Source organism: Ambystoma mexicanum, chromosome 11 (assembly GCF_040938575.1).
Source record: "Ambystoma mexicanum isolate Mex_15411 chromosome 11, UKY_AmexF1_1, whole genome shotgun sequence".
Classification (NCBI taxonomy): Eukaryota; Metazoa; Chordata; class Amphibia; order Caudata; family Ambystomatidae; genus Ambystoma; species Ambystoma mexicanum.
This window is the reverse complement of record NC_090934.1, coordinates 710,051,496-710,077,510: the sequence shown is the minus strand read 5'-3', so window position 1 is coordinate 710,077,510 and position 26,015 is coordinate 710,051,496. Positions and strand designations below refer to the sequence as shown.

The window sequence follows — 26,015 nt, the reverse complement described above, 5'->3', positions numbered from 1 at the left end:
AATAATTCACAAACAGGTAAGTACTTTTTGAAACCTTACAATGGCAAATACAGTTAACCCTTTCCTGGGGAAAAATGCACAGAGTCAGAGGTAAGAAGAGTCACTTAGGGAGCCAGGACAGCCAATGTTAGTTGCACAATGTCTAAGGGAGCTGAAGATCTTCTTTGCAGGTAGGTAAAAAGTCTTGCACAATGTTTTTAGAAATGTTTGTAGAAAAGTAGAACACTTGAAGGGCCGCAAGCTGGGAGGCTTGTGAGGGGCAAAGCTATAGCAACTCTGCAAGGTAATCAAGACAGGTCTCAGCCGAGAGCAAGCAAGGCTACACAACAAGAGGTAAGTTCTCGGGGACTGTACAGTACCTCTGGTTACAAGAAATGGTTCCCGCTGGCTTCTATTCCTGTACAGCTCTGCAGAGCCGGTTGTTCCTGAGCCTCGGTCATGGGGACAGGAGGGACAACGTCTAGGGACTCCTGCTCTGCAATGGGAAGGTCAGCGGCAGCAACGGGCTAACTTCAATTCAGCGGTTCTTCTGTGTTTCAGCTCCTCACGTCTGACAGCAAATAGCAACACTGTGGTTCTCGGATAACACTCTAGACTTTCCTTGCATCTGGGGTCCAGCACTCTTGAGGTGGCTCAGGCTTGGTCAGTCCTGAATCAGGGAAGTCCGGACAATCTTCTTAGCACTCGGGTCAGACTTAAAAGCAACGCACACAATCTGGTGTTCCTCTCCCTGGCACTTTGGTTCCAGCAGCAGCAGCAGCAGCAGAACTACATCCATCTCCGAGAGGATGCCCAGACAGGCTTACTTTGGAGTTGATTGGTCCCACCAACTCAAGGGGAGAAGTCATTCTTGCAGGGCTCCTCTAATCAAGGCGAATTCAGAGCTTCAGCTCAGCAGCAGGGCTTCAGCGGGTAAACCAACGGTCCATGAGTTGCAGCAGGCATCTCTTCAAAGTTCTTCTGATTCCTTCGTCCGGTGGTCGACTGCCTTCCAAGCCAAAAATGCCTCACCTTTTATGCAGATTTCTCCCATTCATTCCAGCCTAGCTGTCAATCACACAGCAGGGTGGCTGTCCTTGCCTGACAGCCAGCTGGCAAATCACCTTTGGGTGCATTTCTGTAACCAAGGGGATTGAGCACAGGGAGTTTCGGGCACCTCCCTCACTTCTTTCCCCTGCCAGACATAATGGAGCCGAAGGCGGGCTTCACTCGAGAATCCCGTCAAAGACTAAATGAACAAAGGGACCAAACCTGATTTGGCGTGCAGAGTAAATCTCAAGAACGACCTTTCCAACAAGAAATGGTGAAAAAGGAAGACCGGGGCCATTTTGACAAAATGGGCACCCATGGGTGCTTTACTGCATCTGCAACCTCAGCCCACGGTAAAAACACACAATGTTAGTAAAAAGAAAGCCACTGCCGTCAGCCATTAATTGTAGAAAGGGTAACAAAAATGTTACATGAGAAACTAGACAAAAGGGATATTAAGTAACCCCTCCAGCACCCTACGGTAAAATAGTGTGTGCTGGGTCTAGAAAGTTACAAAATGTAAGTAAAGTCAATTTCACTTCACTGCTCTTGGAAACAGTTGTTTCACCAAGAGAAGGTATTTAAACCTTTGGGAAATCTAAGTGACTTCCCTGTGCCACTGCACTGAAGGTGCTGTGAGTCAATGTAAAGATGATGCCTATGGAGCTTGTCAGACTCCAAAGTTAAAAGAAACACAGAATAAATTACAATAAAAATACATGAGAGAGTGGGAAAAAGCGCTCACTCTCTTCAGGTTAGAAATTAAAATTACTGAAGAAAAGCAAAAGAGATGGGGGTCTCTAAGGTAGGAGGGAATTAACACATTTTTGAGAATTCTCCCTAACAAGCGTGTACATGTGTACTTAAGGCACAGAAAAAAAATGATTTCTTTTTATGACCTACGCTCCAAACGAAAACCATTCAAAGTCACAAGTGTTAGCCATCATGGTCTGCTGAACGCAATTAGCTTTTTTACTTAAAATGACCCCCATTACGCCTTACACAATCTGAGGCTATACTGACATCTTACATACTTTCTGAGTGAAGGCCTTTGTGTGATGTCCTCTTCATCTGTATCACTGCTGATAGTAATGACACTCACAGCCGGACTTGGGGAATCTGCAATGATGATAGCTTGCCGCTGTTTGCCGGATATCAAGGACTCCTCCACTTCCTGCATGATGACCGCTGATTTTAGACAGTTGCTTTGCACACGCTCTGTGCCATGATTGTCCTGTTTTTCTACACAAAGTGTGGGTTCAACAGCTTTCACATTGTTGGATATCTTTGGAGATATAAGTGCTGCATTTTGGATATTGGTATTGTGTAAAGTGTTGCTCCTGGAAAGAGAACTCTTTTCAATTAGTCTTCAAAGTTTTGACAAAACAACCAGCAAATAAATTGGCATTCATAAATGCTAATTGTATATTTAGCAAAGTTTTCACTTCAGTACTGCACACTTGCATCATAAATGTTTATCATTAGTAAAAACATAGTAATATGCATACACTGCGTGGCTGCATAAAGGTGTCCATTGAGAAATATTGCATCCCTGCTTGCCTTTTACTCCTATGGAGCCATCAACTAATCAGGGAGAAATAAAAGACACAACTAATGATGCATTTTCTTTTTAAATTACATTTTTAGAAGTAGTCCCTTAAAATTGTTCAGTTGGATCTAAACTGTTAGGACAGTTTTTCTAATGTCCAGCCAGGGACTTTATAAAACTATACCTTAGGCAATACAGACGCTCAAACTCTTAGTATAAGGCTCTACCACCTGATATTAAGGAAGCAATGAGAGCATCCAGGCTTATCTTAGGTGGGGAGAGATGGCAATAGAACGGTACAAAGAACATTTCGCATACATATGGTCCAATGAAACACTGATACACTTATGTATTGAAAAAATAATGGTGTATATATTATATATACACACAAGCATAGAGAATTATTTAGAAAGGTAAATACTATCATTCATAAACAATTATACAAAACAACACAATACTTCTGGGATGCAAACCAAAGTATAAACCTTTTTTAGAATAGCAGTATGTAGTTCAAGGGGAGCAAAACCTGCCTATATGTTTAGAATGGCAGTATGCTATTCATGGGGAGTACAACCACATTAGCAACTTTTAGAAGGACAGTATGAACTTCAAGGTAAGCAGACCCTTCTGGTAAACTTGTACACGTATCCAGTCTCAGGAATTAATGGAGTAATACCAACACTGTTACAAGTAAGTACCTGGCCACTTGTATAAATCAGGAATAATACACTTCCACTACCCAAATAACAGGTAAGCAACTTGCAACATATGTAACTTATTCTTCTCTCAGGAAAGTTATAGTAACTACTTTTGAGAATAGTGGAACACAATTCTAAGGTAAGCAATAACTTATCAATTACTTTTCAGGGCAGTAAGCAACACATGGATAAGTAAGAACTCAGGTTACACATTTAGAATGGCATTAGTCTATTCAAGTGGAGTAAAACATTATTGGTCACACATTCTCAAAAAGGAATGACATGCATTACTCACCGTAATAGCATTTCTGATGATTGTATCTTCTTAGATTCACCTGCTGTGCATATAGTCCGACATCTAGTGGTAATCGCAGAGTATTGCATCTTGTCTTTTGAGGATTGAAAAGGGGACGTCGACAAGGGCATGCTTGTAACACTATCCCTAACATGACGTGTAGTGTACCCAAGATCCTTCACGCGTTGAGGTCCCTTCGATTGCGTTTTTTTCTGCCATGAGGGAGCCTTATGACGAACGTGAGTGAGTACAGATAGAGAGAAAGTAGTAAGAGGTCCATGTTCCTTCTACTTCGAGCGGGGAGGAAGGATGGGTGAATGTGAATCTAAGCAGATACAATCGTCAGAAATGCTATTACAGTGAGTAATGCAGGCCTTCTCATGCTTGTGAATCTGCTTAGAGTGGCATGTGAGAAGGAACAGTAGTAAAGAGATATCTTAATACTGCTTGTCCCACCTGAGAATCCGATGTAGAGTGAGTATCTAGGCAGTAGTGTTTTGTAAAGGTGTGTACAGAACTCCAGGTTGCTCCTTTGCAAATGGATTCGAGAGGAACATTTGCAATTAATTCTATGGAAGCCCCAGTGCCCGAGTAGTGTGCTCTAGGCTTGAAGGGCAGATCTCTCTTGGCAAGAGTGTAGCACAGTGTAATGCAGTTTACAATCCACTTTGAGATGGCTGGTTTCGAGACAGGATCCACTTCTCTACCAGCTGCTAATGAAACGAAAAACTGATTTGTCTTTCTAAGTGGTCTTGTCATTACAGGTAATAAATGACCGCTCTAGGCACATCAAGTGTGTGTAGGCTTTTTTCTGCCACATTAGTGTGGTTCTGGAAGAAGGTGGGTAGTTCTATTGATTGGTTCACATGAAACTTTGAGATAAATTTAGGCGACAATCTAGGGTGATGTTAGGCAAGATTGTATGCAGTACCCTTTGGGTGCACTACAACAACCCTGACCTAGCAATAGGAACTCAACTTTTGGAATAAGTCTGTACTACACAGGTAGGTAGTGTGATGAGCAGACAGGCTTATCTCAAGAGGGGTCAATGTGAGCAGTAGGGGAGTTACACAGATATTCACAGTGACAAGTATTCAAATAAACTCTTACACACAAGGTTTCTTGATTAAACAATTATTCATGTATTGAACAGTCAGTTTGAGTAAGCCTTCTTGAGAAGGGGCAATCTAGTAACACACAAATACACTCCAAAATACACACTCTTAGTTTCTCTAAATCAGCAAATACCCATTTGGGATTGCACACAGTCAATTCCTACACCCTCAGGTGACTTAAATAGCTAGGAGACTGTGGACATTAATATATCAGTTACATTTAGAGCAATACTTAGGAGTATGTCAAAGAAAAAGGTTAATAGAATAAAACAAGATATCTCACAAATATTCTGAAGCAGGCAAGTACTTTTGGTAACTCCCAATGCAAAGTAAGTTAACCCCTTTCTGGAAAGAAGACCAAACCCAAAGTCGGAGGCAAGAAGAGTCATTCAGGGAGCCAGGCCGGGCCAAAGTCAATTGGACAAAAGTCTAGGTGAGCTGAAGCAATTCTTGCAGGTAGGTAAAAGTAAAATGTCTTGCACAATGTTTCAGCAGTCTTTGTAGACAAGAAGAAATCAAAGTAGGGCCACAAAATGATTAGGCTTGTGAGGTAAAGAAGCTGATAGCAACTCTACAGAAGCAACCAAGACAAGTCTCCACTGAGAACAAGTGAGGCTACACAACAAGAGGTAAATTCTCTTAGACTGTACAGTACCTTTGGTTAGAATAAATGGTTCCAGCTGGCTTCTGTTCCTGTGCAGTTCCTGGGCCTCAGTCGTGGGGACAAGGGGGACGACCGCTAGAGGACTCCTGCACTGCAACCGGACGATCGGCGGCAGAAAAGGACCAACTTCTATTCAGTGGCACTTCGCGGTTTCAGCTCCTTGCATCTCAGCAAATAGCACCACTGCAGACACTTGGCTGTTGAGATGGCCTTTCCTTGCATCTGGGGTCCAGCACTCGGTTGAGGTGGCTCAGGCTCGGTCAGTCCTGCTTCCTGGGAGTCAGGCTAGCCAATGTTAATTGAGCAAAATTCTAGGTGAGCTGAAGCACTTCTTGCAGGTAAGAAAATGTCTTGCGCAATGTTTTAGAGGTCTTTGTAGTAAAAGTAGAATCACTGTAGGGCCACAAGCTGGGAGGCTTGTGAGGGGCAAAGCTGCAGGCAACTCCGCAAAAACAACCAAGACCAGTCTCAACTGAGAACATGTAAGGCTACACAACAAGAGGTAAGTCCCCATAGTTTCACAGTACCTTTCTTTAGAAGAAATGGTTCCAGCTGGCTTCCGTCCCTGTGTAGCTCTGCAGATCCTGTTACAAAAAGGACGACGTCTGGAGACTCCTGCACTACAAATTGAAGGTCGGCGGCAGCAATGGGCCAACTTCAATTCAGCAGCATTTTGCAGTTTCAGCTCCTCGCGTCTATAACAAATAGCACCACAGCAGTCTCTCGGATACCACTATGGACTTTCCTTGCATCTGGGGTCCAGCACTCTGTTGAGGTGGCTCGGGCTTGGTCAGTCCTGCTTCAAGGGAGTCTTGAGAACCTTCCCGGAGCTCGGGTCCGACTTAAAAATCTATGGACTCAGTATGGTGTTCCTCTCCCTGGCACGTCGGTTCCTGCAGCAGCAATGGAAGTACAGCCAGCTCTGAGAGGATGTCCAGATGAGTTCACTTTGGGGTTGATTGGTCTCACCAACCCAAGAGGAGAAGTCGTCCGTTGCAGGGCTTCTCTAGTCTAGGCGAATTCAGATCTTCAGCACAGCAGCAGGGCTTCACTGGGCAAACCAACGTCCAGAAGTTGCAGCCGGTGTCTCTTCCAAGTTCTTCTTCAGATTCCTTTGTCTACTGGTCGTCTCTGCCTTCTAAGCCAAAGCCACCTTTTATGCAGGTTTCTCCCATTCATTCACAGCTTAGCTGTCACTCACAGAGTAGGGTTGCTGTCCCCCCCAAGGACAGCCAGCCAGCCAATCACCTATGGGTGCATTCCTGTAACCAAGGGGATTAAGCACACAGTGTTTCGGGCTACTCCCTCACTTCCTGCCCAGCTAGACACCCAGGAGCCAGAGGCGGGTTTCACCAGTGAATCCCACCAAGACAAAACGAACAAAGGGACCAAACCCGGTGCGCAGAGTAAATCTCAAGAAGGACCTTTCCAACAAGAAATGGTGAAAAAAGAAGGCCGGGCTCATTGTGACAAAATGGGCACCCATGGGTGTCTTACTGCAGCTGAGATTGCAGCTTGCATTAAAAACCTAAAATGGTAGTAAAAAGTAAACCACTGCCACCAGCCATTAACTGTAGAAAGGGCAATGTAAAAATGTTACCCGAGTAACTAGACAAATGGGATACTAAGTAACCCCTCCAGCACCCTAGTGTAAGATGGTGTATGCTGTGTCGAGAAAGTTACACAATTTAAGTAAAGTCAATTTCATGTCACTGCACTTTGGAAATAGTAGTTTCACTAAGAGAATGTATTTAAACCTTTGGGAAATCTAAGACTTCCCTGTGCCACTGCACTGATGGTGCTGTACGTCACAATGAAAGATTATGCCTATGGAGTTTGTCAGACTACAAAGTCAAAAGAAACAGTCCAAATCACAGTAAAATACATGAGAGTGCTAAAAAAGTCTCACTCTCGCTAGGTTAGAAATTAAAGGTCTTAAAGTCCAGCAAAAGTGCTGGGGGTCTCTAAGGTAGAAGGGAATTCACACATTTCTGAGAATTCTCCCTAACAACCACCACTGCAGAGAGAGAAAACGAGTGCTGTCGAGACTACCACTAGATCATCCCATTGTCCGCTGGCCTGACACCACTGGCTGTTCAGCCATTTTTGTATGGGGTTTATGCACAAACTTGCATTTACTTAGTCCCACATGCAGGAAGCCATCATTCCCAACAGTTGCATGGCCTTGCGTACAGTCACCTCGCGAATGGCTACATAGTGAGGGATCTGGAAGAGCATGTTTTGAACCCTCTCGTTGGAGGGGAAGACGTGGCCGTCTTCCAGAAACTGTTTTACTTGGCTGGGGTCTACACTGGACTTCTTCTCGTTTATTGAGAATCCAACACTGACTAGTAAATCTACTCATCTTTTGATTGTTTGACAGGCATGTTCTGTGCGAATCCCGTTATTAGCCAGTCATCGATGTAAGGCTAGACTGGGATGGACTGCCTGCGCAGGTGAGCTGCTACTACCGCCAGTACCTTTGTAAATACCCTTGGGGCTGAGGCAATGCCGAAGGGAAGAACCTTTAACTGATAGTGTTTGTTCTCTATCATGAACCTTCTATATTTTCTGTGCGCTGGCAGCATTGAAAAATTAAAGTATGCATCTTTCATATCCAATGTTGCCATGCAATGTTTTAGTAGAGGGACTATCTCTTGCAGAGTTGTCATACAAAACATTTGTGGTTTGACAAATGTATTTGCTGGGCGCAAGTCTAGCACGGGGCGCATGGTGAGATCCTTTTTGGGTACAAGGAAGTACACTGAATAAATATCCTCGTTTACCTGTAGAACAGGGACGACTTTGATCGCGCCCTTTTCTTGCAGGATCTCGACCTCTTGTAGTAGGATCTTGTGACATTCGCCTGGACATTTGTGACCGGTATCGAGGTGGTCGGCTGAACTCAATACATTAACCATGGGTGATGGTCTAGAGCACCCACTGGTCTGTGGTTATTCCCTCCAATGCATGGAAGAATGATGTTATCCGTCCCCCCCACCAACCGGGGAGGCATGGGAGGTGACCCGAATCAATAAGTGATTTCCGATTTGAGGCCGGGGAGCCTCTAGAGGTGGTGCTTCTGCCCCTTCCTTTGCCACGGCGCTGTCCTCTTGGCTGATATTGGTTAGAGGCAACTGCCCTTTGTCCAGAGGACCATGTAGTTCCCATTCCATACCGATTGTGGGGGGGAATGTGGGAAAGATTGTCCACAAAAGGAGTGGCGAGAATTACCCCCTTGCTGCTGATAGTGTCTCTGAGTTATCTGATTTAGTGACTTCAGAGACACGTGTTCTTTTTTCGCAGTCTCTAAAGCCTCATCCACCACCTTTCCAAACAGGTTAGATTCTTCTACCGGTTTGTAAATGAGGGGCGCCTGTGTTTCCGGTTTGAAGTCAGAATTTTTCAACCATGCGTGTCTTTTCAACAAGGTACCTTGGGCTAGTGTTCTTCCTGCTGGCTTTGCAGCATCCAGGGTGTTAATGTTTTCATCCGCCTACCTCCCCTTCCCACAACCGCCAGCAGGCGTGATCGTGTTGGCTGTGGGATTTCTTGCAGGCCTTCTTGGAGTAGATTCCACTGGGCGTCACTGTAACTAGCCAAGAATGTGGCAGCTATTCTGGTGGAATAGGCTGCTGCTGCTTTTGTGATGCGCTTACCCAAGGCATACAATTTCTTGCAATCCTTGTCCGGCGGTGCCTCTGCTGTGGACAAGGGTACCCCTGCACTTTTTCTAGTTGTTGCTAGCACTAGTGAATCTGGAGTGGCATGGCCCCGGATGTTGAGTGGGTCTGTAAGCGAGGGGCAAAAAAAGCCCCTCCACCCGTGGGTTAACTGCCCTTGTTTGCGGTGGAGTGAACAAAGAAGGGGCATAGCTCCTTTTGATGGAGTTTATAAGAGGTATCGCCTGGCTTGAAGGTAGTTTCTCTTTCAAAATGTCCTCCACGAAGTCTGTGTCTTGCACTACCTCTTGCATGGCAACCTGGAATTGTTCTGCCGCTTTTTTCTGGATAGCATTGAATGCCATCTGGTCATCTATGGGAGGTGCCCGTCTTATAGGGGATGCAGGAGTATCCACGCACAATGTGTCTGGGTCAGGGGTATTAGTCGGTGACAGCCATGGTGCTTCACCCACAGGTTGATCCTCATCTCAATCTGGGGAGTGGTCTACACATTCTTCAAAGAGAACCTCCCCCTGCTCATAAGGGTCCTGGGGGTCGTCTATGGTTATTTTAGATCAAATACCTCCTCATGAGGAGAGTAACTGGAGGTCCTTTGAAATTTAGACATAGTCGTAGGATAGATGTCTTCCTCTCTAGGCCTTTTAAAAGTGATAAACTTCTCTGAGAAATCCACAAATTTCGAAAGTTTATTTATATACCCCTCAAACCTGTCCCTGGTCCATACGGATGACCCAGAGCAGTCTGGAGGGAAGGGGGCTCTTCTTGGGGACCTGTGTTCTTAGGCCGGCGAGTTTTGTCTGACAGTCAGACAGGGGCTGGGAACCTTCAGAATACTCTTCCTGACTGTCTCGACGTTTGGACAGGTCTCTAGGCCTATTTGCCGCTGAGATGATGTTTGCAAGACTCTCGCGGATCTCCAGCGTGTCTAGAAGGGATTTCGACAGCCCTAGCAGCTTTGTAGTAGTTTTCGACATTGCCAAAACTTTATGCACCGGCGCGCTGTTGTGAGGCGGCTCAGCGCTCTTATGAACTTTGGTGCTGACGCCCTTGTCGCTGGAGTCCCTGGACGCATGCCGCCTAGACTGTTGCAGGGAGGGCTGCCGACCCTGCGGATCGGTGGGTTCCGTCGAAAGAGATCAGTGTACCCGTTGGTGTCTTTGGCCGTCCCGACAAGGAGGCCCGGGGGGTTGTGTGCTTTCCTTTGTGTGAAGCGTGTCTGTCCTTTTAGCCGGAGTGTACCCATAGCAGAACAGGTGGCCGGTCTGCCTGGGCCATGGACGGACGACTGAGAGCGTGGCTGCTCCGAAGATAGGCCAATGGCCTCTGTCTCTGAGCCACGGCTGTCGCTCATTTCCTCGTCACTCTCTGCGTCTTTGGCGGCAGGGGAGCTGCGCTCGGCCTGCAGCATGGCGTAGGCCGCCTGACGTTTAACTTGCCGTTCTTTTATCGTCTCGAGTCATAAAAGCTTGCAAGACCGACAGGACTCCTCGTGGTGATCTCGAGGTAGCCACTTCCAGGTGTCCTGTCCATAGCTCAGGTTTATAGCGACAGCAAAACCAGAAGGGAAAAGAGAGGGGAGAAGGAAATGCATTCTTGAAAAGAAACAGAGCCCCAGACCCCACTCTCCCTACTGTGTAGGCCTGGCCGGAGGACCGAGACCATGCGGTCGACAGTCAACCTGAGCACCAGCAGCCGAAGTCTGGAGATGTCTTCCGCGATCTTCGCTGTAGGCTGTGAAGTAGTCATCGATGAAGGGGACGATTAATAAAAACGACCGTAGCTTGTGGACAATTAGCAATGTTTCGAGCTCTGCATAAGGCGACCAGCTCGCTGGGCAGAAAAAAACAATCTGAGGGACCTCTACGTGTGAAGGTTCTTGGGTACACTACACATCATGTTAGGGATAGTGTTACAAGCACGCCCATGTTGACGTCCCCTTTCGATCCTCGAAAGACTACATGCAATACTCCGCGGTAACCACTAGATTTTGGACTATATGCAGAGCATGTGACTAAGCAGATTCACAAGCATCAGAATGTTAGTTATAACATTGATACTTTGCAGAGGAGTGGAACACAATTCTAAAGTAAGAACTAGATCAGACTTTTCAGAAAGGCAGTAAGCATGCCAAGGTAAATAAGAACCTGAAGAATGCCATTAAGCTATTCAAAATGAGTAAACCATAGTGGTAAACTTTTAAACGTATTCAGTTTCAGGAACAATAACGTAATACCAACTAAGTTACGTTCTAGAAGAGTGGAACACAATTAAAAGGTAAATAAACTCCTTACACTGTTCACAGGGGCAATAAGGGGATGACAGGGGATCGGTTTCCCACAAATAGCCCCTAACCTCTGGAATGCCCTACCTAACACACTCAGAGCTGAGATCTCCATCCCAGCATTTCAGAAAAAAGCTAAAAACTGCCCTCTTCAACTGACTCCTCTCCCTCTCATGTTCGCTCCCCCCCCATCCCTCTGCGCTTTGTTACTGTAAATTATAACTATCTTCTTGTAAATATGCTTCCTACTATGCATGTGAAATCTGTCCTATGTAACCAAGTACGCTTTCATGTAACAGCGCCACAATGCCTCCGGGCTGCTGCGTGCTATAAAAATGTTAATTATAAATAAATAAGCAACTGAAAAGTAAGACCTTAGTAACACTTTGCAACTTATTCTGTTTCAGGAATCAAAGTTACACACCAACTCCTTTACAAGTAAGTACTTTGCAACACTTGTTATATTTTCTAATCAGAGGCCTTAGAGTCCTTCTGTATTCTAAGGCACGAGTGATCTCAGAAACACAAGAGGGACACCGGTGGTCTAGAGGCCAACAATAGGCAGGTAGAAATAGGGCTCAGATGCAGGAAAGTCAGAGTTGCAGAGGATTTTTCGTCCAACAAGTTAGTACAGAGTTACCAGCAAGTGTTCAGGGACTTTGTAGAAGGCTCCCTAGATGGGTTCCAGCATTAGGATTGGGCGAACGGTATGGGCAAACTCCCAAACACAAATCACCCACTCACTGAGGGTAAGTACTACCCTCAGCCATACAGTACCTGAGCAGCGAAGAAGAGTTTGCAGACGGACGCCTTCACGAAGCAGTAGCACAGCACCCAGTGTCAGGATTCTTGGTCGTGGTGACAAAAGAAAGGCAACTGGATGGGAATTTGCAGCAGCAGTCAACAGAAAAGGTCCCGGCAAAGAATTCTTCAATGTTTCTCTAAGCTCAGTGGAATTGGCACCCTTTTCAAGGTACCAGATGAAGAACGTTCATCCCTGAATGGATTCACCTCGCTATCTCGGTTCAGCACTCTAGTGAGGGAACTTCAAGGAGTGGAATATTGCTTCTGAAGGTCCAGCAGAAGTCCAGCAAAGTTTCAGCGAGAATCGAACTTCGGAAGACATAGCACAGCACTCAGGCTAGAGGTCCCAGGGTATAGGCAGTTTGCTGGCCAGGAACGTCACAGCTCATCGTGGGATGGCTCTAAATGCAGGCTGTCTCAAGCCTGATGGGTGCCAATAGTGTCTGGGTCAGAACCGTCATCTTTGGTACTCCTACGTCGCTTCAAAGAAGGGGTCAGCACAGGCAGCAGTTACAAAGCAGGCATCTCCGGGCTCTGTAAATAGCTACAGAAGTATTCTACTCATCTGATCTTCTGCTCCAGTGGTCAACTTGTCTTCAGCTCCAAGATCCAGGCCAGATGTACAGGAACCCACACAGAGCCTCTACAAATACTCAGCAGTTTACAGAACGAGGTGGGTGGCTGTCCAATCAGGACAGCCAGCCCCCAAGTGGGAGCTGGATTCTCTCAGGCACACCAGAAGACAAAAGAGAGAGAAGGTTTGGACTCCTCCCTCACTTCCTGCCTTCACATACACGCGCCTTGGCAGGCTACCAAAGGGTTCCCACCGAAGAAAAAAGAACAACAGGACATCCCCCACCCAGGAATCCAGAAAAATGACCAAGAAAGGACAAGCACACACAAAAATTGCAAACAAAGAAGCAAGCCACCATACTAGTAGAATGGGGACCCTTCTGTGCTTTACTGCGGCTTGTTTGACAGCCTGCGTGTAATATTAACACAAAAGTAAATAAAGTATATACACTGCCACAGCCATAATCGTTAGCCTGTCACTAACAGAAATGTTACAGGAACAGTGTGAAATGAGACAACATGCATCTCCCCAGCACTCCCCCTAATGTGGGATGTGCTGGTATCACTATATAAAATAGAGGGGATGAAAATCACTCTACCCCTGAGAACAGTAGTTCTGCAAGGTAAGTCAAGAGAAAATATAAAAAAGAGAAGCCCAAGGGGCAACCCAGCAACACTGTACAGAAAGTGCTGCAATACATAAATGTAGATGCATAAAAAGTAATAGGAAAGGATATGTTCAAAAATACAACATGGAGAGTCAGGAACATGCCAGCAATAAAAAGAGTAAAAGAAAGGGTGACTGAGGAAAAAAGGTTCCCACTCAAGAACATGTAAAACAACAAGTTCAGCAAAAACTGCTTGGGGTTTCACAGTGAAGGAAGATTTAGCAAAGAAATGAAAATCTACCCTAGCATAAACCAGGCACATCAATGTGGTAATTTAATATTGCACGGCTAGAGAACCATGAGGGTCAAATCCTGTGACAGATAAAATATAACTTATGTTTCCCTGTAAAAACTTAAGTTGCCTGTCAAGTTAGTAATAACCACAAATCCACCGGACAAAGCAGAAAGGGATTCAGAGTACACAGCCATGGGAGTGTTGCTGGGGCAACACAGACCCAGTAGATGAGAGCCAGAACAGTTATTCCCAACATTTTACTGCTTAAGGCCTTTTAGAGTACCATATGCTCTACATTGGCCATGCCATTTGATTTGTGCCAATCCTTTGGCCACCTTCTATTCTCACTTTCCTCTCCTCTGGGGGCCGTATTTGCACATATGGTAAGCCCTTGCCCATGAAAAGCTTCAGCTTTCCCGGGCAAAGCAGCGGTTTGTGGCTGGATGTGGCAACAGGGACAGTCTGGTCCCAGTCCACATCCATGCCAAAGTGTGTCCATGCAGGCGGAGAAGTGGAGGCTGTCCATTATTGAGAGTCCCGGCCAGTTTTAATGGTGCAGATCCTTACCATTGGTGGGATTCATCCCAGCTCGAAACCTGGTTAAGAGGAGGACTTTTGCAGCCATTCAGCAAATCGGAGTTGGAACCAAGACCCCTATGAAGAGGAGCATTTAGCTGAAGACCTAGAACTCCCCATTGCATCCAACCAGCAAGTCTTCAAACCATCCCGACAAAGCCCTGCTACTTAGACGATCCCCAGAAGGCCCATCAGTGACAAACACTAGCCTCCAACCTTGCTTGAGGATCTAACCCTTTTTGAATCCTACAGAGGTGTCCTGATCCCATCCTGTGGGCTACCATGCTGCATTGGTTGCCACCAGAGTTCAGATTTGGGGGCCCACAGACTATCGACCTGTGCACTTGCAGCTCATCATGAAGGGCCTTGCAGGAATAGGTTTTTTGTTTCCGTCACAAGGGTCGACTTCCACCATTTCTTTCAGTGGCCATCGATTATTTCTACCTGCATCATGTCCTGGTGAGCCTCAGAGGTTGTAAACATGGTGGTCCTTTCTTCACCGTACCAGGAAATGTCTTGCCAGAGAGTGGAACCGCTGACTAGCCACACCCAAATACCAACGCTAAATGTGACCTCTGTACCAGCAATCCCTAGACTCCTGCCAATGTTACAAGACATGGAGCAAGGGGCCCCAGCAAATTCAGGATCTTCTAAAGTGATCCTGAGTGAAGAGTACAGGAAGTGAGAAACCATACCTGTTCCTAATCCCCCACAGCCAGAGGGCTTTTGGGCATAATGTTCTAACCCTAATGCTCCCTTGACTGAACGTGTTAGGTCGAGTTGTGGTCAAGGATCCTCCCCTGGGCTTGCCCAAGGTGGTTGGATTGCAAGAGGCTCTTCCAAAAACTTTACATTTTCTTCAAGTTTGAGACACCTGCCCGTTGGCTTTGCAAAGACTTGTTAAGGTGACTTCTACGCCTTCTGAAATGTTGTATTGGGGCTTGGTACTATGGGTCCCAGGTCCTGTTCTACCTAGGGAAGGTAGGGTGTAAGGTGTAGCTCCTTAATGTCATAAGGCTGTGTAGGGTGTTTGTTTCAAACTTCCTTCTTACATATTAGTTCTGTAATTTTGTGATTTACTTATCTTGCTCTTTATTCACTTACTTCGCTCTACACTTCCTTGGTGAGGAAGGATAGCTCAGCGACAACGGGTTTGTCTTGGAAGCAAGACAACGCAGTGCAACACAGGTTCGACTCCCAATCCCACCCTTAGAAACCGTACTTAAAAGGAAGGTGTTGGTGCTCTGCAGCCAGAACACCCCAAATGTGAATGTGTGTATACAATAGTAGGGTATGTTAAGTATGATGCTTAACTGTGGATTTTAATTGCTACGTGTTGGTCCACGGCTTACATAAATAGTTGTAATTTTATAAATTTGCCTAATTTGTATTATTAAGAGTGCTCTGTGTGTGCGTAACTGAACCCTTCACCACTCTAAGGCCCCAAGAAGTCTAAATCTTGCAGCTCATCCACACTACTCAGATAGTTTAGCTACATATTCTTGTTTTTCTTTGTTTATCAGAATAACATTAAAAAAAACGGTTATTTATGTAGGCCTTTGACAAATTCTTATCACTGAAAAACACCAAGTTCAGCAAAGCAAATGAAAAAAAGGCATTGAATCAAATGAGTAATCAATACTTTGAGAACTAATAGAGCAAGAAAAAAGGAGTTAGTACCTTCCTATAAGGTTTTGTAGGGTGTTTGCTAACCTTAAAAAGTATTTCCTTAGCTAGAATAGCAAGGTCTAGTGCCCTTTGAGTCACAGGTCCCAATACAAATCTTTTCAGGAGGCCATGAACCTCTTAAGACGTTGCCGAAGTGTTGGCTTGAGTTCCAGAAGTTAACAGAATCAAGAGGAAAGTTTTCAACAGGCCCTCTATCCATCAACCCACCTTAGGGGAGACCCAGGGGAGGATAGCAGGCCAGACCACCATCATTCAAGGCTAGGCAACAGAGAGAAAGGGCTAGGACTTTATGCCCATACAACCCTATGGAGATGGGGTAGGGTCAAAACAGGCATCTATACTCACCTTTGCACTCCGATTCACTAAGTGACCACCGTAGGAGTTTCTGAAATCACTTGGCCTTCTGAATTCATGCCTTGGTTCCATTGAATGAAGTCCAAACATCTGTGGTGCATAGGTTACTTCAGGCATCAAGGTCTTGGGTCCAGCTAGCTTGTGGTCCGAGACTTCGTTGGGCCGGTACTGGACAGCTGAACACTCGGGATACACTGGTTACTGTAGCACCACAATGTCAATGATCTCAGACGAACCAGGGGACGAAATGTAGGCAGCGGCAGAAGACAACCCTTGTGACAGAAACAAATGAAACTGGTCCTGCAAAGCCCCTCTTCGTGGTGAAGAGCTGCAACTTCAGGGAAATTCTTGTTGTTGCATATGCTGAGGATCAGCGGCATCCCAAGGCTCAATTCGGCACGGCGACCTATGCAGCAAAGTAGCCTAGGAGGACATCTGAATAGCCCACAGGATGGCTATGGGAATGATCAGAGCGCTAACAGCGTCTGGATCTTTGAGCAACGTTCGGGACAGGTTGTGCCCACCAGTTAGGGGTTGAAACGCTGATTAAGGTCTTCAGGAGATCTGCACACGGCTTCAACTGGCAAGTACTGCTGGTGATCTTCCAACAGGTTTCAGGTCTTCCATCTACTGCTCTCCTTCATAGGGGTCTTGGTTACAATGAGCTGAGAAATGGCAGCAGGAGTCCCCCCCCCCTCTTATCCAGAATCTAGGCTGCAGTTGGCCCCAGCCCACCAATGGCAAGCATTCAAACTTGGAAGATGTTGTCTAATCTCATGAGAGCCTCTGGCAACTGCATGCATGTGGATTGGGTCCAGACGGACTAGGGCCCCACATCCGGCTACACACACAGACCATCACTTAGCCTGTGAAAGCTAGAGCTTTTCCTGGGGGGAAGGGCTTACCATATATGGAAAATCCAGCCACTCTGGGGCAAGAAGGTGTTAGGAGAGTTTTCCTAAAGTCCACTTGAGGCAAGACTCTACAAAACTATTGCTTGGTATACAGGCCCCAACCTCTAGTAAACGTCTGTACTACTGAAATGTTTTGGTAGACTGGCAGAGCAGCCAGGCTTATTTTAGGAGAAGGATGTGAGCTAAAGGTAAGTGCAATGAACTCAGTAAATACATAGCAGCGGTAGACCCATTTTCCTGTTCCTTGGTCGTGGTGATGAAAGGAGGGACTCTGGAAGGGATGTTGCAGCAGCAGTCGAGACCAAGGAGTCCCAGAAAAGGATGTTTCAAGCTCAAACATCGGTCTTCAGTTTTGGTGCCTTTTCACAGGTTCCAAGGATGAAAGTTTAAAGCCCGGTCAATCTGCCTCGATTCTTCAGTCCTGCACACTGGTGAGGGGACTTTTGAGGAAGGGGATCTGGTCTCTGGAGGTCCAACTGGAGCTCACCAAAGTTCAAGCAATATGGTTGCAAGTCCCAAGGTATTGGCGATTTGCAACCCAGCAAGGTCACAACACATCATGGGACGGCTCATCTTGCAGGTAGTCTAATGGAAAGTTGGTCCGGCCAGCCAAAGGGAAGGAGGAGTCCTCTTCGGAGCTCCTCTGTCAATTTGAAAACGAGATCAGGACAGCAGTGGTCTTTTCACGGTTGCTGGAAGGGGCTGCAGGCGCCTCTGGTGATATGATATGTTATTTATAACGTGCTTAATACCCAGAGGTTTCTAAGTGCAGACCCGGGTTCGAACCCGTGTTGCTCCGTGTCGTCTTGTTTCCAAGGAGAGCACTTTGCCCCCGAGCTATCCTCCCGAGACCGATGGTCGCCTTCTTCGGTTCTTCTGTTCCAGTGGTCAACTGGTCATCTGCTTCAGGTTCCTCACCTTTTATTAGGATTTCCCGCTCATCCTCTGCAAACTCTGCCCTGCATTTTACAGAATGGGGCGGGTGGCTGTCCAATCAGGACAGCCAGACCCCCAGTGCGAATTGGTTCCTTACAGGCATTCCAGAAGACAAAGGATAGAGTTTGGGATCCTCCCATGCTTGCTGTCACCGCAGACACACTGGAGCCTCGGCGGGCTACACAAATGGTTCCCAGCGAAGGCAAAACTTAAACCAGGACCTCCCCCACCCAGAACGGTAGAAGGACCAAGAAAGGATAACCAAACAAGAAATGGCGAAAAAAGAAAAAAAGCCACCATATTGAATCAATGGTGACCCTTCTGTGCATAGTCAAAGCTGTGAAGACAGCCTGCGAGCAAAAATAGCACAAACACGGCCATTGCCGCCAGCCATACGCCAAAAAGACAGGAAAGATTTAAAACAATAGCAAAAAGTTATTGTCCCATTGATGTCTATAGATGGAAAAGTAGCAAAAAGAATATTTCCTAACCAGGACTAACCAGTTCACTCCAAACGAAATGACAGAATCATATTGGTGAGGTAAAAGGGTCTCACACCAAAAAACAGAAAGGATCGAGGGGAAGACATGTTGCAAGAAGAAATATTTTCATACTAGCCATACACAGGACATTGTAATACTCAGCAGAGACAAAGAGCCAAGCCTGAGCGTCTAGGCATTTTAAAGTCATAGGCTGGTGTTAAGGTAGATTTTCTTTTTCATGAGGAGAGGAAAACTGGGGAAAATTCCGAAACTACGCTTTTCTTAGTCTTCTGGTGTGCCTGCCTGGAACCAGTTCCAACTGAGGGAGTGGCTGTCCTGGAAGGACAGCCAACATCAAGAGTTTGAATAATGCATGGGTGGCGACTGGCAGGTTTTGTGCATAAAAAAACATGGATCGTGAGGCAGAAGACAAGCTCACCCCTGGAACAGAAGAATCAACGAGAAGAGAAGCTGTTTCCAGCCACTTCTAGACGACCGGAGATGCCTTCTGTGTAACTGCTCCTGTCCGTCCCCTTCACTCCTAACAGGAAGTTTTTCTCCCTTAGACTGGTCGGACCAATTAGTCTTGAGACGACCTGCATTTTGGGCCATCCTACGAAGAGCTGTGATCTTCAGAGGCTCCAAACTGCCAATACCCTGGGACTTGTGGTCACTGTCTTCCGAAGATGTAATCCTCCCAAAACCTTGGTGGACTCCTTCCAGACCTCCACAGGCGAGATTGCACTCCTTGAAGTCCCCTCACCAGAGTGCTGGACCGAGATATCAAGACCAATCGACCGGCCAGTAATCATTCTTCACTGGTGCTTCCCAAAAGGCACCAACATCACAGAACTCTGAAGACTCCTTTGCTGGAAGCCTCTTCACTCGACTACTGCTGCAAGATCCATTCCAGTGTCCCCCCTTTCGTATGCCTGACCAAGTATCCGGTGACCGGGTCTGCTGCATTGTGCGGCAGCCTCGTCACTCCTAAGGTACTAGGAGTGTCTTGGTAGAACTTACGTAGAGCGGGTTTGCTGCCCCTGTGTTGCTGGAGTGCTGATTCGTGTGTTTGGGAGTTTGCCTATACACGTTCGCCTAGGCCCAACACTTGCGAGCCCCTTTATTTTATTAACAAAGTTTGTTACTTGCTGCTGAAGAATTCCTCTGGAACCTTTGAACTTTCTACAGCTGTGCCTTACCGGTTTTGCCCTCCAATCCAACTCTGAAACAGAACTAGAGGACAGGCATGGACTTCTGAAGTGTTAGGCCTCTGAGAATGTATTGTAAAGTATTTACTTACCTTATGTTGGTTTTGTTTAATTTACTTTACCTGAAACAGATATCCTGAAAGGTTATTACAACAGTTTTACTTACCTTTGAATTGCATGCTGCCTTTCTAAAAGTATTACAAAGTGGTTTACCTACTGTGAATGCATTGGGTTTTCTAAAATTACTTAGTGTGTTATGTAACTTATTTTTTAACTTTACCTTGGTGCATATATATAAAAAAAATATTTGTATATAACTTTTAATGTGTCAGTGTTTCTTTGGCCTATGAGTATACGTTCTTTGTACAACCTCCAGCACTTTCTCCCTCCTAAAATAAGCCGGACCGTTCAGCCACGGCTACCAACATACTGTGGTGTTCAGACCTATACTAAGAGTTGGAGCCCTTTGTCCCAAGTGTGAGTCTTCTAAAGTCTTAACTTTTGGTGGACTTTTGTAAAACTCCCTAACAGTTGGAAACATCATGACCTTGGCAATGACATGGACCAGTCACCTTATGCTCTTACACTGCCATGGCCTGACATGATATCCCTAAGGTCTCTCAATGGAAATCTTCTCTCAACAAACCTTTTGACAGACTTGAAAGTACAGACAGGACCACAATGATGCTGCTGTTTGGATGGGCCACAAAGGGGATCAGAAGAAGTGACAGAAGGAGCAAAGGTTCAAGATTCGTCCATCCCAGCCCTATATGGAGGTTGTAACTCTGGCCCACCCCCAAGTTAATGACAAAGTGAGACTACTGCGGGCGACTCAGAGCTTGGGATCGAGATGGAGCAGCTCCTTTTCCTTCAGACTCACAAATAGCATCTTTTGAAACTTAGCATTCCATAGAGTCATGGAATCAAACAGTCACAACGCAGAGTATTGTTGCAGCCTCTTCATTTTTCTTCAAGTTTTTAAACCAGCCAATATGAAGACTGAGGAAGCAGGAGGGACACCCTGCTGAAAAGGACTTCATCTTTGCGGACCAATGAAAGACCTCAGTGAATTCTAAACACTAGACCAAATTCCCATTGGTGTCTTGCCCCCTGCAGGGCCAAGGTCATTTTAGGATAATTCGGTGGGTTGCAATCGTCTCTCACGCAGCCCTACTAGACAAACTATTTCAAAGAATCACACAAAAATCGAACGATTCAGAGTTGGTATAAAGTTTGTCCAGTACCGCCAGCAGAGCTGATGAGACTTAAAACTTTTCTAGACATTAAAATGAGTACAATCGAGTTGGGTAATATTACATCTTACTCAAGCAGTGAAAACATCAGTTTGTGGGGTGGATTATTGCTTACAAAGTTAAAAACAACCCTAAAAAGTCTCTAACACCCAGCATTACCTACCTATTCTGGCAGACTTTATTTCTCTTGTTAGCAGCAGGTTGAGGCCAAACAACATGGGCAATGCCGACATTCATTGGCTGAGGAGCTGATAAAGCAATCTGATTGGTTAAAAGTGGTTGCGGTATCAGGGCATTGTAAAGGTTGGTGTGCTGAATTAACTTCCTGCAGAAAAGAGAAAACCACAAATCTTTATGTATTTGGGGTGAATGCATAATTTAAACCACAAGGCCGTCTTACATGTATTAAAATACATACATGATGTAACTGTTAGACAACTAGCAACTTACCCCCAGTCTCCAATCCTCTGTGGACCAGCCACAGTATCAGAAACAAGGGCAGTGGCCGTCACTTGTTGCCAAGCTGGAACCAGTATTTGCTGTGTCCGGTTGGACCACACATGCTGAAAAGCACAGTCAAAAACCAACAGAAGACAATGGTTAGTTCAACTTTAAAAAGTACCACCAAAAACAGCACACTGCTACTGTGGAAGAAGAGGAACATGGCAGAGCAGGTCCACGTAAAGAAAACGTGCTCCGGGCCCTGATATAAAAGCAGCAGTAGCCCATACACTTGCAATAAAATGCAACTATTATACTGAAGAAAAACATTCTCAATATAAACCTTTCAATGAAATCCTTTCAGTGGAGGGAACCAGCTTTCAATTCGAGATAATGCCAATCACCAGCTGTTCTCACCCACAAACTCTTGGCACTTACTCCTAACATGTCCGACATTGATTTTATCTCCAGTCCCCATTAGATTTCGTTAGGGCATGACAGGGCCTTATAGTGGGAGAATTATCAGCAAACTGCTCCTTTTAAGCATGCAATGCAGCTACTCTACATATGTTTCTCAGGCAGAAAGTCACACCAGATATAGAAAGGGTGCCATGTCCAACGCTGAAACCGGACAGGAAAAACATTTGATTGAAGAAATAACCAACTGATTCCGATCCAAACAAATATACACAGACTACAAACAAGGCTTATTTTAAGTACGATAATTTCTTCCTCCGTGATTAATGCAAGCCTTTCAGTTGAAAGTTAATTATTTAGACAGGGTGTCCAATTATGAAACCCGTTATATTACAGAATGCACTCTGATTGCAGATGCAATCAGTGAAATGCAAATCTTCAGTGAAAGGAACCGTTACAAATGTGCCCAAGTGTTCACTTCCCCATATTAAATTAAAGTACATATGTCAGAGTGCGTCAATGAAAACCGGACATTCACAGAGTTTTTGTGAAGCAAACGTGAGTTATAGCGATTGCACTGCTGTGTTCATCTTCATTATGATCATGCTATAATCCAAATATATTTACTGGCTCTGGCTACTAAAGGTCCATCACTGCAAACTGCACCACTTCCGGGTATGAAATAACTCAAGGAGATGGTATTCCAAGTTTCTAAATACCACACACAGCACCAAAAACCTCTCTTCAGCAGCATGACTGGCCTGTGAATATCAAGATCTATTCTTGGAAGCCATTTAAACTATGATTGTATAGGCATAAAACAGTTATCCATATAATAGAGAACGAACAATTGGCCAATATAATGCAACCCACCACCAACAAATCCACACATCTGCATTATTGCCAATGCACTGGCAGCGAAGAACTTTCATGCATCCCTTCCTTACATCACACTTGAACACACTGTTGCTTATGTTATGATCTATAGTCCCTTGCACGGCAGACTAATCATTCACTGTGAGAATAAAGTGGTGGCACAAACATTTCAATTTTTGAAGCGGGAAATCTCAATCTCGACCACGACTATGGACTTTTCCCTTCTTTCCAAATGTGGTGCTGGCTAGTAGGTAATTACCCACATAGTCGACTGTTATCCACTGTGAAGAGCTTTTCTTTGGCGCCCCTGAAGTGCCACTCTAAGAGGCTGAAGATTAGACATTGAGACAATTATCTGTTCCTCCTGCCGCCCTTGCATAAAATGTACCCCATCTAGAGAGTGAATATCTGAGAAAATCATTTTCTGAAATAATTGGTTAAGTATGCATGAGGATGTCAGAGGGAGACAAAGCTCTCCAAGCACAAGTGTCATGTGGTCCATGTAATCAAAACCAAGTAGGATCATTGCTGAGCCATTCTATGCCTTTATGTTGTCCATGCTTTTTTGGAAATCACGCAGAGAAAGGTGCAATGAAAACCTCAGACTGTCCCGATCTCTACTTGCAAGGAAAACGGAGCGCATAAAAGACAACTAAAGGGGATACTTGCAGTATGTTAATGTTAAAGGATATTTGTACCGCGCACCATCACCGCTGGAGTGGTCCCCTGGCGCTCTGGGAGGCTCTAAAAGAGGGAGAGGGGGTGGGGGGGGGGGGGGTTAGTGGGAATCAGCTGGAAAAGTGCTAGATAGCAGTGATGTGCTGTTGGCAGCCTCAGCCCGGTGGGTCCGTTGGCTGGGCTTGAGGTGTTATACGGTCAATAGTCGTCGTGTGCTGTTGTGCAAGTCTATGTGCGGTTTGTTTTGTTGTAGCAGTGTAGTGAAGTTTGTGCGGTTTGCTGCATTTTAGGCTTGTGGTTGTGTTTGGTTAAAGAGGAGTATGCAGAGGGATGACATTGTTAGTGGATTGGTTAGTTGGGGGAGGGGCGTCATCACTCAAGAAATGTATGATAGACCCATGAAGGGGGTTTTGGGGGTTAACAATATTAACTAGGCTGTGCTCATCATGGAGTCACCTGATAATTTGTGTGTGAAGCACTTACACTTCTGAACCAGGCAATCACAACAATTACTTTCCCAGTAATAGTCTCTGTGGCTTGACATGGTTTAGTCAGATGCTTTGCATCGGACGCCATATTGTGGTTAGTCCTGAGTAGTACAAGTTGATTATTTCCAAAGTAAGAGGGTGTTGACTAGACTATTACCTTTACAGCATATCTACCGTAGCTGTACAGGTTCCCATGAGCCGCAGGGGTAAGGAATGTCCTCCATGTGAAACTGTTTGGATACACATGCTTTGCATAGATTAGTAAGCAGCACCAGATGTAGGTATTGGGAGAGCTGAAGCAACAGTACAACATAAATACAGGTAGGACACAGTGTACTTGAATAAGTCCGATATCTCTTACATGTCTACACAATAGTATGCAAAAGTGTACACAGAACTCGGTAGCTGCCCTGCAAATGCTCCATGTGATTTACGCATTGAAAGCTTACGTGGATCCTGTGGTTCTTGTCCCGCAAGCTTTACGAGTGAAATAAAGGTCTCTGTAGCAATGCGCAGCAGAGCTGAAAATAGCAAACAATCCGTCTTGCAATGGTAGATTAAGTGTCTGGAATCGCCTACGGCAAAAGAAACCCCAAAGAATGGACTAGAACGAACATGACCACTATGCACACATCAAGTGTGTGATGTTCCCTTGTTTTCGGGTTTCAAAAGAAAACAGGATGTTCCATCGACTGACTGGTGTGACTAATGAAAAAAGCTACATTGCAGGCGAGGTCTTTTAGGAAAGCTTTGTAAATAGGCTCAAAAGGGGGACTCAGTCTATGTAGTCCTTTATTTAGATCACAACCTGGTGGCGAGTGCGCCAATGGAGCATATAAATGCAATTCACCCCTGCCAGGAAAGCTTTAACTCCAAAAGCAAGTGCATACTGCTACGGCTGCTAAATGTACCTTAAGCAAAGTGTAACCGTAGGTCAAAAAAGAACACAAGATATGTAACAATAACCCGCACTACAGATAAGGTGTGCATCAGCCCCTTTTGCTCAGTAAAAATAGGCAAATACCTCCAAAAAATTAAAATAGGGACTACAAATACTCCCAATAAATAACAGGAAACAGACACGAAGGACCTTGCGCCCCCCCTTTTAACCCACATGGCTCCATGAAGATGTTTGGAACAGTAGTGCACATAGTACCACAGGAAGAAGACATGCATTACTTACCGTAAAAGCATTTCTGATGGTTGTATCTGCTTAGATTCACATGGTGTGCGTAGTCCTACATCCAGTGGTAAACGCAGAGTATTGCATCTTGTCTTTCAAGAATCGAAAGGGGACGTCGACATGGGCGTGCCTGTAACACTATCCCTACGTGACGTGTAGTGTACCCAAGATCCCTCACATGTCGAGGTCCCTCCGATTGTATTTTTTCTGCCGAGAGGGAGCCTTATGACTATCGTGAGTGAGTACAGGAGAGAGAGAGAGAGAGAGAGAGAGAGAGAGAGAGAGAGAGAGAGATAAGATGTCTATGTTCCTTCCATCCGAGCGGGGAGGAAGGGTGGGCGCATGTGAATCTAAGCAGATACAACCATCAAAAATGCTTTTACGGTAAGTAATGCATGTCTTCTGATGTTTGTTAATCTGCTTTGAATCACGTGCTGTGCATAGACTAGCGAGCAGTACCCGCAGTTGGAGGTGGGTTGTGAGAAGGAACAGTAGTGAAAAGAGGTCTTAATACTGCCTGTCCCACATGAGAATCGGATCTAGAAATAGTGTCTAGGCAATAGTGTTTTGTCAAGGTGTGTACAGAACTCCAGGTGCCGCTTTGCAAATGGACTCGAGGGAAACATTTGCAATTAATGCTATGGATGCCCCAGTGCCTCGAGTGGAATGTGCTTTAGGCTTCAAGGGCAGTTCTCTCTTAGCAAGATTGTAGCACAGTGTAATGCAATTGACAATCCATCTAGAAATAGTGGATTTGGAGACTGAATCTCCTCTTCCTGTGGCCACTGAAACAAAAAACTTTCCTTAGAGGACGAGTTCTTTCCATATAGAACAGGACAGCTCTGCATACATCCAGTGTGTGCAGGGTTCTTTCCCCCAGACTTGAAGAATTTTGAAAGAACGTTGGTAGCTCTATTGACTGGTTC

The 26,015-nt window shown here is 45.4% G+C and overlaps 1 protein-coding gene across 2 annotated transcripts in view; it reads right to left on the bottom strand.

Annotated features, from left to right (window-relative positions):
- HIPK3 (homeodomain interacting protein kinase 3) overlaps nt 1-26,015 on the bottom strand; it is a 754,208-nt gene that overhangs the window by 144,831 nt on the left and 583,362 nt on the right. For both annotated transcript variants that reach the window (XM_069623579.1, XM_069623578.1), the window contains exons 10-12: nt 21,457-21,569; nt 21,170-21,331; nt 2,064-2,369 (exon numbers count right to left, since the gene is read on the bottom strand). In XM_069623579.1, coding sequence (XP_069479680.1) covers nt 2,064-2,369; nt 21,170-21,331; nt 21,457-21,569 — 581 coding nt within the window. The remainder of the gene's footprint in view (nt 1-2,063; nt 2,370-21,169; nt 21,332-21,456; nt 21,570-26,015) is intronic.